Raw genomic sequence first — 15,500 nt, forward strand, 5'->3', positions numbered from 1 at the left:
TGTTGTAAGAACTGCTAAAAAAAAGAAAAATCAAATATAAGTGGTTTCTACCGTATCTGCCTCTTTTTCACCTTCTTCTACATGTGCAAATACATACACAACGCAATAGATTTCAACAAGTTTAAGAAGCAAGGAAGCAATTACAAAGAAGCAAAAAATAAAAGTCAATCAATCCTTGTTTTACAAAGAGAGTAAGCCATAGACATCAACAGGCTATAGGAATCTTCCTCCCCTTATTCAGTGGATTTTTTAAAAAAATGTTTCTAGACATCTAGTAGGCATAATTCATATTTCATGTCCTGAACATATCCTGTTCAAGCTAGTATAACAAAATGAAGATGCTATGAGGCAAATTATATTCCAATCCTCATTTTCACTGCATTAGATTTTGCAAAAGAACTACAAAGCGATTGCAATCAACTACTTATTACGTGGAAAACAAAACATGGGTGTCATTGGGGAACAAAATAACCTATCTAGAAATACTCTCTAAAACTAACTTTAAAAAGCTTTTAAATGAGTATTAAAATTGATCATGTTTTAGGTAATTTATCTTAAGCATACTACATATGCAACTGAATTAAAAAGTGCCCAGAAATCAAAATTATATTTCAAAAGAATGTATTCATACACATAAAACAAGCCAGAGTCCATAACAGTGTCTAAAAGCAGATTTTAACTTTTTTTTTTTTCAGGAACAATGGTTCATTCCTCCAGAGACGATCATTCACGTCATAATCATCCTCATTTGGCATCACCAATGACTCCCCAAACATCAAAGACAAATTCATCTGGGAACGCAAAGTCTCCAAGGGTTTCATCAAGTGCCACAGCAAATTCATCTGGATTACCTTTGTCCTTTCCAGCTTCAAACATTGTAGTAGCTATCAAAAATAATTTTTAAAGATTAGTGATACATGAAACAGCATCAGAAGACTGAGAAAAATGACACCAAGGCAAATTACTTGCTAAAAGTAACAAGCATAAGTCTATTCCCATAGATATTCTAGAAGGAAATGCATGTCTATGTGCACCAAAATCCATGGGCAATAAGGTTCATAAGCAGTATTATTCACAACAGCCCAAACCCAGGAAGACCCCAGTTATCTATCAGTAGGAAACTAAATAAACATAATATAATCATACAATGAACTTATACACAGCAATGAAAATGAACAAACCACAGCTAATATACCAGAACATTCTCAAATCTCCCAAATGTGACATTAAGCAAAAGAAGCCAGACACAAAGGAATGATACTGTATTATTCCATTTACATAAAAATAAAAAAAACTGGCCAAACAAATTTATGGCTAAGTTGGGAAAGTGGTTACTTTTGGAGAGGAGGGAACAGGCAATAATTGGGAAAAAGCATCAAGAGGGTTTTTGAGTACTGGCAGAGTTTTATTTCTTGACATGAGTGGTGGTTAAATAAGTGTTCACACTGTGAGAATTTTGTGTTGTATACTTATAACTTGTTCATTTTTCTGTATGCATGTGTATTTAGCATTAAAGAGTTTAAATAATAAAAGTCATTCATTCAAAAAAATTTTTAATAAAAGGAACATGCATAGATACATACTTCTAGTACAAATTAAGATACTCTCTATCATTACACATCAAGGTAGGAAAGATGTTTTAAACAATCTGTCTTCAGCACCCTGGTTTGCATCTTCTACCCCTGGCTTCTCCTCCATCTTGGAGCCCATCAGGTGGGAGCCTCTGGTGTCCCTATGGGTGGGGCAAGGGCTCCTGTGGCTAAGCCTGACGGGAGACCCAGAGTACATCTGCTCCCCACCCCCCATAGTCACTAGCTTTCTCCGTCCCCTTTGCCACTCCCCACCCCCAACTATAAAAAAGACAAAGGATAACAGTTTGCCACGGGGCAATCAAGCTAGGGAGAAGGGGAGGAAATCTGTCTCCTCGTGGAATCAAGGAAACATTTTTTGAGCCCTTTTCCAGTTTGGGATAGAAAGCAAAGATGGTGCCCTTGTTCTGTTTTTCTAATAAGTTGCCTGGATCCCATGTTTTATGTCTGGGGAACCAGCGTCTTCAGGAGTACACATTCCCCTGGGACTTGTCCCTCCTGGCTGGGAGCCCTTAAGGCTCAGCTGGTTTTTTTCTCAGCCCCCTATAAGCACTAGCTACCAGGAAGGGGCAGTGTGGATGTGATTTGGGACTTGGGTGAAAAAAACCCAGGTAAAAGGGAAACACCAAAGCCCAGCCTCTTTTTCCCTCCCAAGTTAAGGTTAAACAAATCAAAGTTTGTATGACTTCTCTGAATGAGCCAAGAGGTCTGATCTTTCCAGCTAAAATCCACTAGGGCTCTGGAGAGCATTTAAGAACTGTTCCTCACCTCGAACAGCTCAGTACTAACACAGGTAGGCTAGGGGGAAGGCAGGAGATGTGGCCAGTAGAAGGGCACCACAATCAGAGCAGAAGTGGGATGTGGATGGGGTGACCTGGGGCAGGGTTCAAATCCCTAGTTAAGATGAGGAGGGCTTCCACATAGCTGGACAGGTTGGTGTAGGGTGGAGAGTCCAGGTGTGGTAAGGAGGGCATGGGGGTGGGGGAGAAGAGGACAGCAGCCACACTGATGAGAAATTGGTTACATACAAGGGCATGCATCACGTACATGTATATACACTGAATAATGGGAACCACGTTTTGTCACTGTCAGAGAAAGATAAATAGGAAAAGGGAGAAAACTAGAATGATTGCTGCTAAATTAGAATTGTAGAGATCAGTGAAATATTTTTTTTTCAAAAGAGAGATTAAAAACTATAGAGGTAAAGACATGAACACAGGGCTTCCGTGGTGGCACAGTGGTTAAGAATCCACCTGCCAATGCAGGGGACACAGGTTCAAGCCCTGGTCCAGGAAGATCCCACATGCTGCAGAGCAACTGAGCCCATGCACCACAACTACTAAGCCTGCGTACTGAGCTGTAACTACTGAGCTGCAACTACTGAAGCCCGCGTGCCTAGAGCCCGTGCTCCACAACAAAAGAAGCCACCGCAATGAGAAGCCTGCACACCACAATGAGGAGTAGCCCCCGCTCGTCACAACTAGAGAAAGCCCGCATGCAGCAACGAAGACTCAATGCAGCCAAAAATAAATAATAAAATAATAAAATAAAATAAAATAAAATAAAATAAAAAGACATGAATACACACATTCCTCAATCCACTGTGGGCACCTGGGAGCAGTGACACCCCAATAGCAATGAGCACACAAAACACTCAGATCTTGGTTCCCAAATATCATTTTCCACTAAAAAGAATCAGAGTTCCTCAGAGAAATGGCTGATTCCAGGGCTGGAGCAGGAAAAGTACAATATGAACTAAGAATAACTTCTGCCAGAAAGTAAGAAAGTCTCAAAAAAACAAAAGGTGGGAACATGTGAAAAGACATAGAAGTCAGAGTGGAATAATGCCCACTGACCCAATGAGGGACAATTTGAGCATCAGAATAAGTAGTGATGGTCATAGATTATAATCCTATTGAACAAAACAGCAAACCATGAATCCATAATGAAATGATTGGTTAATTGACAAATAGATGGATGAAAGGTTGGTTGGTTGATTCATGAAGAACAGGATATTTACATGGCTTCAAAATATCTCCTCACCAAATACTTATTATGAAGAGAATAACTTTACAGTGGAGAAGCTTAGTAAATACCACCTAAACAAGTCATCAACATAAACAATATCATAAACAGAACAAATCAAAATCCCATGCCTCCAGATAAGATGTAATGAAAAGAACACAGCACCACATTTGTGATATCTCTGCCAGAGGTGTAACCTGAATGTTATTATGGAAAAATAATCCAAAAATGAGGAACATTCTGCAAAATAACTGGTTTGTACCCTCCAAAAGTGTCAAGGTCATGAAAATCAGGAGTGGAAAATGCTCCAAATTGACACAAATAAAAGTAACACATGATTTTGAACATGCTCTTTTGCTGTAATGGATATTAAGGCACTTGGTGAAACAAAAACAGGATATGATTAGATGTTAGTAATGTATCAATGTTGATTTCATGATTTGGACGGTTATATTAGGGTTACACAAGAGAATACATTTGTTTATAGGAAATACGCACTAAAGTATTTGGGGGCAATTGTATATCATTAATTTATTCTCAAATGGTTCAAGAGAAAAAAATTTTGTACTGTATAACTTTTCTCTAAGTTAGAGATTGCCTAAAAAATATATTTTAAGCAGTAAAAAGTGAGGAAAATTGAATCTCTTCATTATCATCTCCCTGTTTCTCACGTTGCCCCAGGCTTCAGCCATGACCCCAAAGCTTCTCGATTTACCATTAACCTAGAAGCAAACACTTCAAAAGGGAGGAAGGTCCAGCTGCAGCTGGACCTTCTTCTCCAGCCCAAGGGCCTGCCAAGTTTACTAAAACTTATATATATATATATATATATATATATATATATATATATATATATATATATATATATATATATATTTTTTTTTTTTTTTTAATGATATGCCAAGGCTGGCCAGGATATAGTGAAGCAAACACTCAAATATACTGGTGTGGACTTTGTAAATTTGGTTTTTGAAAAACAATCTGCCAACAAGTACCAATCTTTAAAAATGTTCACATCCTTTGATCTACTAATATTTCCACTTCTGTGAATCTATACATTTTTTTCTCCCAGCTTTATTAAGATAAAATTGATATACATCACTGCATAGGTTTAAGGTACACAGCATAATGATTTGACTTATATACATCATGAAATGATTACCACAGTAAGTTTAGTGAACAACCAGCATCTCACATAGACACCAAAAAATATTTTTTTTCCTTGTAATGAGCTCTTAGAATTTACTCTCTTAACTTTTGTATACACCATACAGCAGTGTTAGCTAGAGTCATCATGTGTACATTACATCCCTAGTACTTATTTATCTTATAACTGAAAGTTTGTATCTTTTGACCACGCTAATCCAATTCCCCTCCCTCTCACCTCCTACTTCTGGTAACCACAAATCTGATCTTTTTCTAGGACTTTGGGTTTTTGGTGTTCTGTTCTTAGATTCCACATATAAGTGAGATCATACCATATTTGTCTTTCTCAGACTTATTTCACTTAGCATAATGCCCTCAAGTCTCATCCATGTTGTCACAAATGGCAGGATTTCCTTTTTATGGCTGAATAATATTCCATTGTATATATATCTCAACTTCTGTATTCATTCATCTTCCAGTAGATACTTAGGTTATTTCCTAAGTCTATTTTCTTAGGCTATTGTGAATATGCTGCTATGAACACAGGGGTGCAGATATCTCTTCAACATAGTGTATTCTTTCCTTCACACAAGATAATCTACACTTTTTTTTTAAATCTTAAAAACAGAAAAGAATTTAGGAGAACACTCTTATTTTTAAAAAAAACCTAGGGCTTCCCTGGTGGCGCAGCGGTTGAGAGACCACCTGCCGATGCAGGGGACACGGGTTCATGCCCCGGTCCAGGAAGATCCCACATGCCACAGAGTGGCTAGGCCCGTGAGCCATGGCCACTGAGCCTGCGCGTCCGGAGCCTGTGCTCCGCAACGAAAGAGGCCACAACAGTGAGGGGCCCGCATACCGCAAAAAAAAAAAAAAAAAAAAACCTTAAGATGCAGGATCATTTTTTTTTATTTAATAAGATACAGGATCATTAAGTCACCTCTAGTATGATGAAATATATTAGATGAAATATTTGATGAAATATTTTGAAGTAATTTTAAACAATGTTTATAACTTTGTAATAACTTGAGAAAACCTTTTTAATATTTACTGAAAAAGCAGTACATAAATTTTATATTACAATCACAATGTTTTTTACAAAAATCTCTACATAGGATGGGTAAAGGGAGAAGTGTATGTTAAAGCAATTATAATCAAATATTAATGGTAGAATCTAGGTGACAGGTATGAAGTACTAAAAAGTCTTTCAACCGTACTGTATGTTTGAAAATCACCATAATAAAATATAAGGGAGAGAAACTTCTACACAGACAATGAAAGAAAAAAAAATTTTTTTTAAGATGTTGGGGGTAGGAGTTTATTAATTAATTTATTTACTTTTGCTGTGTTGGGTCTTCATTTCTGTGCGAGGGCTTTCTCTAGTTGTGGCAAGCGGGGGCCACTCTTCATCGCAGCGCGCGGACCTCTCACTCTTGCAGCCTCTCTTGTTGCAGAGCACAGGCTCCAGATGCGCAAGCTCAGTAGTTGTGGCTCACGGGCCTAGTTGCTCCGTGGCATGTGGGATCCTCCCAGACCAGGGCTCGAACCCATGTCCCCTGCATTAGCAGGCAGATTCTCAACCACTGCACCACCAGGGAAGCCCAAAAGAAAATTTTAAATACAGTAGATACATTCAAATTAGAGAGAAAGTTTTTGTTTTGGCTTTTTTAGCTAGGGCCTGTTCAATGCAGTAAAACTATGGCTGACTTACAAACTCTGTGCCCTCGTGGGTACCAGCTATATTTTGGAAATTATTTCCTAAGCCACTGAAAAACACTCTAATGTCTATAAGTAATGCTTCTCTTTCAACAGCCATAGTATCATAGTCAAGAAAGGAGGAAAGCGGCCCTCAAAGCGCATTTCCACACAGTGAGATAAGAAACCAAGTGTTCAGGAAATGGGACTCTACTGATGTTCTGTGTCCCTCCTCTCCCTAGGTGGTCTTGCCTTGGAGGTCTTAGCCACAACCCCAGCTTAACCATGGCTTGCTGCAGAGAAGTCCCAAACCTTCACTTCCATCCCTGACTTCTCTCACAAGTTCCAAATACCCCTTTCTGAATAAGGGGTGCAGAAGTCTCCTAGCTTGTATTCTGTTGGCATCTCAACCAGCATGTCCAGAAACCAAACGTCATGTCCCCTTCCGAAAAAACCGCTACTCCTCTTCCCGTTGCCACCACTGTCATTAGTAGTGCAATCATTGTCCCTGTTACTTTTTCTCTTCTTGCCAGTGTACCAAACACTGCCTCCCCTTGATTCTACCCCTGCAACCTCTCCAGCCTTCATTTCACTCGCACTGCCACCATGCTATTTCCTTAATCTCCAAGTCTAGTCAACGAACTATCTCCCATAGGTACATTAGATTTCTCTTCCTAAAGCACAGCTCTGATCCTATTAGGTAATAAGACAAAAGGACCAGGAAGCTCCTTTCCACCTCTGAGACTGTCTGTGTCACTCGCATATATGAAAATATTCCTTTGATCTCCAACGCATATCTTAAAAACTCTAAACCCTCTCTGGCATTCTGATCCGAAGTACCCCTGTTTCCCACATGGCTTACTCCTGCACTAACGCTGTACCCTTAGAAATCTGATAACTCAAAAATCCGTCTTTCCTCCTTCCTACCTTTGCCCAGGATAGCCTGCTCCTAATCACCAGCTCCACCATCAAAATCCTTTCTCTCCTTCAAGGCTCCTTCCTCCATGAAATCCTGTGTCCCCAACTGGAAGTGACATCTGCGTTCCCTAAAGCCTTCTACCAGTGCTCTTCATGATTGAGTATGCAAACATATTGGCTGAGATCTCGGCAAAGTGCAGATTCTGGTTCAGTAGCTCTGCAGCAAAGCCTGAGATTCTGCATTTCCAACAACCCCCAGGTAATGCCAGTCCCCAGACCACACTTTGAGGCATAAGGCCTTACGGTGCACATTTAACATTGTTCTGTGTTGTCATTATTTTCATCTACATATTGCCTCTATCAGAGAATAAACTCCCAACAGATCTTGAAGAGCTTATTCAGTCTTTTATGCCCAGGGAAAACTAGTTCAGTGTCTTATGTACAGTAAATGCTAGTAGCTGGGTAGGTCCAGAAAGAGTCCTTGTAATGACACTTAAATAATTTTTGTACCCACACAGTTAGCATGCACTCAAGAAAGTGAAGCCCAGAACTCTGATCCTGTAGCTAGGATGTGAAAGAAGAGCAGCCAAAACTTTTGCAAAGGTAGGACTCAAGTTCAGAATTTTGCTTAGACTACGATTCTAAATATTTCTCATAGGGCCTACAGACAGCATTTACTGAGACAGTTACCTAAAGATCATACTGACATGAGGGTGATATACAATCTCTTTGAGGAAGAAATAAGATGCACACAAATAAAAGATATAAGAAAATCTACAGACCATTCAGAAGCAGAAATTAACAGTGCAGATGACTGATGCTCTTAAATGCTGCAGGAAACGATGACCAGGATCAGATTTTCACTAATGGACACTGAATCAAACAACCTCCCTCCCTCCCTCCCTGCCTCCCTCTCTCTCTCTCTCTCACACACACACACACACACGCACACACACACACATTGGCTGAAAGAAACAACTTGGTGCATGTTTTTGGCACCTCAGGAAGCTCAGCAGTACTGGCTAGCGCCCTGAGCCCAGGAACAACATATCCTGGACCTGGCCAACTCTGACTCTCAATCTCTGGTTTGGGTTCCTTAGTCACAAAACGAGAAAAATGATGGCTTAAGATGCCCAGACAATAACCTTACAGTCCAAGCTATATAATCTCACTAATGCTGGCACAGCAGAGAAGAAAACCTCCCATACACTAAACACAGCCCCAGAACTGCTCAGGCCTCCTATATGTTTCTACCTCTACTACACCACTACCATTATTACTGGCAATAATTGTTAGTAATCACTGCTAAGAATGAGAATAGCTATACCCATTATTTATAATGTGATAGAAACTTTATACATATTTAATTTAATGCCTTGCCAACCCAGTAAGGTTGTTTTTTATCATACCCTTTTACAAAGATACAGAAATTATGACTCAAAGTTAATAATTTGCCCAAGGGCTAAAGCTTCAAAAATGACATTAGGACTCCATACTCCCTGTGAATTCACTATTTGTGTGCCTCTTAACAGACATTCGGTCAATAAACATTTACCAAGGATTTACTCTGGGAGAGGCACTGTGGTAGGAGCTGGGATTAAAAACTGAGTAAGTTATCTCCCTTCAAGGAAACACTGGTCTTGTAGAAGCAACAAAAGTACCAATTAGGCAGCTTCATAGTTATGCTGGAAATACTGTATGTAATACAGTACTCCAGAGATCTTTACAAAACCCATAATTTGCTTAGGTATGTTAAAAGAAATTAAGAATGGAGCATGCTCTGAACATGTTATGAATTGCTAACTCATAAAGTATAAACATAGATTTTAACTATTTTTTACAGAAGAAATAAATGGTATTATTTTATCCGTTTTGGTAAAAGATTGAATCTCTGATTTAAAAGAAAAGCAAAAGAGGGCTTCCCTGGTGGCACAGTGGTTAAGAATTCACCTACCAATGCAGGGGACATGGGTTCAAGCCCTGGTCTGGGAAGATCCCACACGCCACAGAGCAACTAACTAAGCCCGTGCACCACAACTACTGAGCCTGCGCTCTAGAGCCCACGAGCCACAACTACTGAGCCCACGTGCCACAGCTACTGAAACCAGCGCGCTCAGAGCCCATGCTCCGCAACAAGAGAAGCCACGGCAATGAGAAGCCCGCGGACCGCAAGGAAGAGTAGCCCCGCAAGGAAGAGTAGCCCCTGCTCACCGCAACTAGAGAAAACCCGTGCGCAGCAACTAAGACCCAACGCAGCCAAAAAAAAGTAAATAAATAAATTTATGAAAAAAAAAGAGAAAAGCAAAAGAAACTTTAGCAAAATGAAATACTTTTTTTAAAGTTTTATTACATCAACATAGTGACCGCTACTAAAATGCTTTTAATATGTTAACTATAATAGATCTGCAATATGCCGCAATAATATTTAGCACCTGAATACAACCTGGCAAAAAATATTCCACTAAAATGTAGAATTGTTACACCACATATAACAGCTAAGTGCTGACATCTAGTGGCCATGCTGAGAATATCTTTATATTATTACCAATACTAAACAACTTTCACATCATTATTAATGACAAACTTATATTGGTGATACAGGTCAATCTGTATTTTCCACTAAGTTTTTAAATACTTAAACATAACTTTTAGCTATAAGGTACTACTGAAGATGAAAAATCTTGGTATCAAAGTCCCAGAATTAAATCTCAGTCCTTGTTAGCTGACTGGACAAGTTACCAAATATCTCTGAATCCGTTTGTTCTCAAATCTATAAAATGGCACGTAGCAGGGTTCAGATAAAGGTTAATGACCACCACTGTTAATTTAACCATTAAATCTGTAACTGTAACTCTTTCTATGTAAAGTCTTTAACACCTACTTTCCCTAAGACTTTTCATAAATGTCGACCCATTTCAAGCAACTCATACATTAGTCAAACATCAAAAAACACAGGCAGGGCTTCCCTGGTGGTGCAGTGGTTGAGAGTCCGCCTGCTGATGCAGGGGACACGGGTTCGTGCCCCGGTCCGGGAAGAACCCACATGCCTCAGAGCGGCTGGGCCCGTGAGCCATGGCCGCTGAGCCTGCGCGTCCGGAGCCTGTGCTCCACAACGGAAGAGGCCACAAGGGTGAGACGCCCGCAAGCCAAAAAAAATACAGGAAATACAGAATGTTTAAGAAAAATCTATTTCCAAAATTTCATTGGCTTTATCTGAGAAGGATGACTTTTCATAGTGTTCATTATTTTGAATTCAGTGAAAAAAGAAATCACCCTAGGAAAAAATGTAATAACCTCTAAATAATATTATCATATACGTTTAAAAGACCTATAAAAGATTTTACAGGAAAACATTACTGAGAAACTATCATTCAAATTCCTTTCCACATATTTCTGGATCTCTTTTTTTAAGGATTTTCATTTTTACTTTTATAATGATAAACTTCATTAGCAATAACATTAATTTTTTTAACATCTTTATTGGAGTATAATTGTTTACAATGTTGTGTTAGTTTCTGCTGTATAACAAAGTGAATCAGCTATATGTATACATATATCCCCGTATCCCCTCCCTCTTGCGTCTCCCTCCCACTCTCCCTATCCCACCCCTCTAGGTGGTCACAAAGCACCGAGCTGATCTCCCTGTGCTATGTAGCTGCTTCCCACTACCTATCAATTTTACATTTGGCAGTGTATATGTAAATGCTACTATCTCTGTCCCAGCTTACCCTTCCCCCTCCCTGTGCCCTCAGGTCCATTCTCTACGTCTGTGTCTTTATTACTGTCCTGCCCCTAGGTTCTTCAGAAACTTTTTCTTTTTTTTTTAGACTCCATATATATGTGTTAGCATATGGTATTTTCTCTTTCTGACTTACTTCACTCTGTATGACAGACTCTAGGTCCATCCACCTCACTACAAATAACTCAATTTCATTTCTTTTTATGGCTGAGTAATATTCCATTGTATATATGTGCCACATCTTCTCTATCCATTCATCTGTTGATGAACACTTAGGTTGCTTCCATGTACCACCTATTCTAAATAGTGCTGCAAACACTGTGGTACCTGACTCTTTTGAATTATGATTTTCTCAGGGGATATGCCCAGTAGTTGGATTGCTGGGTCATATGGTAGTTCTATTTTTAGTTTTTTAAGGAATCTCCATACCATTCTCCATAGTGACTATATCAATTTACATTCTCAACAACAGTGCAAGAGGGTTCCCTTTTCTCCACACCCTCTCCAGCAGTTATTGTTTGTAGATTTTTTTCATGATGGCCATTCTGACTGCTGTGAGGTGATACCTCATTGTAGTTTTGATTTGCATTTCTCTAATGATTAGTGATGTTGATCATCCTTTCATGTGTTTGTTGGCAATCTGTATATCTTCTTTGGAGAAATGTCTATTTACGTCTTCTGCCCATTTTCGGATTGGTTTGTTTGTTTTTTTGATATTGAGCCGCATGAGCTGCTTGTATATTTTGGAGATTAATCCTTTGTCAGTTGCTTCATTTGCAAATATTTTCTCCCATTCTGTGGGTTGTTTTTTCATCTTGCTTATGGTTTCCTTTACTGTGCAAAAAGCCTTTAAGTTTCATTAGGTCCCATTTGTTTATTTGTTTTTATTTCCATTTCTCTAGGAGGTGGGTCAAAAAGGATCTTGCTGTGACTTGTGTCACAGAGCATTCTGCCTACGTTTTCCTCGAAGAGTTTTATAGTGTCTGGCCTTACATTTAGGTCCTTAATCCATTTTGAGTTTATTTTTGTGTATGATGTTATGGAGGGTCCCAATCTCATTCTTTTACATGTACCTGTCCAGTTTTCCCAGCACCACTTAAGAACCTGTCTTTTCTGAATTGTATATTCTTGCCTCCTTTATCAAAAATAAGGTGACCAAACATGCGTGGGTTTATCTCTGGGCTTTCTATCCTCTTCCATTGATCTATATTTCTGTTTCTGTGCAAGTACCATACTGTCTTGATTACTGTAGCTTTGTAGTATAGTCTGAAGTCAGGGAGCCTGATTCCTCCAGCTCCGTTTTTCTTTCTCAAGATTGCTTTGGCTATTTGGGGTCTTTTGTGCTTCCATACAAATTGTGAAATTTTGTTATAGTTCTGTGAAAAATGCCACTGGTAGTTTGAAAGGGATTGCACTGAGTCTGTAGACTGCTTTGGGTAGTACAGTCATTTTCACAATGTTGATTCTTCCAATCCAAGAACATGGTATTCCTCTCCATCTGTTTGTATCATCTTTAATTTCTTTCATCAGTGTTTTGTAGTTTTCTGCATACATGTCTTTTGTCTCCTTAGGTAGGTTTATTGCTAGGTATTTTATTCTTTTTGTTGCAATGGTAAATGGGAGTGTTTTCTTAATTTCTCTTTCAGATTTTTCATCATTAATGTATAGGGATACATGAGATTTCTGTGCATTAGTTGTGTATCCTGCTACTTTACCAAATTCACTGATTACCTCTAGTAGTTTTCTGGTAGCATCTTTAGGATTCTCTATGTATAGTATCATGTCATCTTCAAACATTGACAGCTTTAATTCTTTTCTGATTTGGATTCCTTTTATTTTGTTTTCTTTTCTGACTGCTGTGGCTAAAACTTCCAAAACTATGTTGAATAAGAGTGGTGAGGGCCTCCCTGGTGGCGCAGTGGTTGAGAGTCCGCCTGCCGATGCAGGGGATACGGGTTTGTGCCCCGGTCTGGGAGGATCCCATATGCCGCGCAGCGGCTGGGCCCGTGAGCCATGGCTGCTGGGCCTGCGCGTCCGGAGCCTGTGCTCCGCAACGCGAGAGGCCACAACAGTGAGAGGCCCGCAAAAAGAAAAAAAAAAAGAGTGGTGAGAGTGGGCAACCTTGTCTTGATCCTGATTTTAGAGGAAATGGTTTCAGGTTTTCACCACTGAGAACAATGTTGGCTGTGGGTTTCTCACATATGGTCTTTATTATGTTGAGGTAAGTTCCCTCTATGCCTACTTTCTAGAGGGTTTTTATCATAAATGGCTGTTGAATTTTGTTGAAAGCTTTTTCTGCATCTATTGAGATGATCATAGGGTTTTCATCCTTCAGTTTTTTAATATGGTATATCACATTGATTGATTTGGGTATATTGAAGAATCCTTGCATTCCTGGGATAAACCCCACTTGATCATGGTGTATGATCCTTTTAATGTGCTGCTGGATTCTGTTTGCTAGTATTTTGTTGAGGATTTTTGCATCGATGTTCATCAGAGATATTGGCCTGTAGTTTTCTTTCTTTGTGACATCTTTGTCTGGTTTTGGTATCAGGGTGATGGTGGCCTCGTAGAATGAGTTTGGGAGTGTTCCTCCCTCTGCTATATTTTGGAAGACTTTGAGAAAGATAGGTGTTAGCTCTTCTCTAAATATTTGAAAGAATTCACCTGTGAAGCCATCTGGTCCTGGCCTTTTGTATGCTGGAAGATTTTTAATCACAGTTTCAATTTTAGTGCTTGTGATTGGTCTGTTTATGTTTTCTATTTCTTCTTGGTTCAGCCTCAGAAGGTTGTGCATTTCTAAGAATTTGTCCATTTCTTCCAGGTTGCCCATTTTATTGGCATATAGTTGTTTGTAGTAATCCCTCATGATTCTCTGTATTTCAGCAGTGTCAGTTGTTACTTCTCCTTTTTCATTTCTAATTCTGTTGATTTGAGTCTTCTTCCTTTTTTTCTTGATGAGTCTGGCTAATGTTTTATCAATTTTGTTTATCTTCTCGAAGAACCAGCTTTTAGCTTTATTGATCTTTGCTATTGTTTCCTTCATTTCTTTTTCATTTATTTCTGATCTGATCTTTATGAGTTTTTTCCTTCTGCTAACTTTGGGGTATTCTTGTTCTTCTTTCTCTAATTGTTTTAGGTGTAAGGTTAGGTTGTTTATTTGAGATATTTCTTGAGGTAGGATTGTATTGCTATAAACTTCCCTTTTAGAACTGCTTTTGTTACATCCCATAGGTTTTGGGTCATTGTGTTTTCATTGTAAATTTTTCAGGTATTTTTTTATTTCCCCTTTGATATCTTCAGTGACCTTTTGGTTATTTAGTAGCATATTATTAGTCTCCATGTGTTTTTATTTTTTACAGTTTTTTTTCCTGTAATTGATATCTAGTCTCATAGTGTTGTGTTTGGAAAAGATACTTGATACGATTTCAATTTTCTTAAATTTATCAAGGCTTGATTTGTGACCCAAGATATGATCTATCCTGGAGAATGTTCCATGAGTCCTTGAGAAGAAAGTGTATTCTGTTGTTTTTGGATGGAATGTCCTACAAATATCAATTAAGTCCATCTTCTTTAATGTGTCATTTAAAGCTTGTGTTTCCTTATTTATTTTCATTTTGTATGATCTGTCCATTGGTGAAAGTGAGGTGTTAAAGTACCCTACTATGATTGTGTTACTGTCAATTTCCCCTTTTATGGCTGTTAGCATTCTTCTTATGTATTCAGGTGCTCCTATGTTGGGTGCGTAAATATTTACAACTGTTATATCTTCTTCTTGGATTGATCCCTTGATCATTATGTAGTGTCCTTCTTGTCTCTTGTAATAGTCTTTGTTTTAAAGTCTATTTTGTCTGATATGAGAATTGCTATGTCAGCTTTCTTTGGATTTCCATTTGCATGGAATATCTTTTTCACTTTCAGTCTGTATGTGTCCCTGGGTCTGAAGTTGATCCCTTACAGACAGCATATTTACGGGTCTTGTTTTTGTATCCATTCAGCCAGTCTATGTCTTTTGGTTGGAGCACTTAATGCATCTGCATTTAAGGTAGTTATCGATATGTATGTTCCTATTACCCTTTTGTTCATTTTTTGGGTTTGTTTTGTAGGTCTTTTCCTTTTCTTGTGTTTCCTGTCTAGAGAAGTCCCTTTAGCCTTTGTTGTACAGCTGGTTTCTTGGTGCTGAATTCTCTTAGCTTTTGCTTGTCTGTAAAGGTTTTAATTTATCCGTTGAATCTGAATGAGATCCTTGCTGGGTAGAGTAATCTTGGGTGTAGGTTTTTCCCTTTCATCACTTTAAATATGTCTTGCTACTTCCTTCTGGCTTGCAGAGTTTCTGCTGAAAGATCAACTGTTAACCTTATGAGGACTCCTTTGTATGTTATTTGCTG

General features: G+C 38.8%; 1 protein-coding gene across 1 annotated transcript in view; it reads right to left on the reverse strand.

The window, feature by feature from the left end:
- Positions 1 to 540: 540 nt before the first annotated feature.
- GIPC2 (GIPC PDZ domain containing family member 2) overlaps positions 541 to 15,500 on the reverse strand; it is an 87,576-nt gene continuing 72,616 nt past the window's right edge. The window contains exon 6 of the mRNA XM_081225186.1: positions 541 to 884. Coding sequence (XP_081081312.1) covers positions 745 to 884 — 140 coding nt within the window. The 3' untranslated portion in view covers positions 541 to 744. The remainder of the gene's footprint in view (positions 885 to 15,500) is intronic.

Source organism: Mesoplodon bidens (genome assembly GCF_964165515.1).
Source record: "Mesoplodon bidens genome assembly, chromosome: 2".
NCBI lineage: Eukaryota > Metazoa > Chordata > Mammalia > Artiodactyla > Ziphiidae > Mesoplodon > Mesoplodon bidens.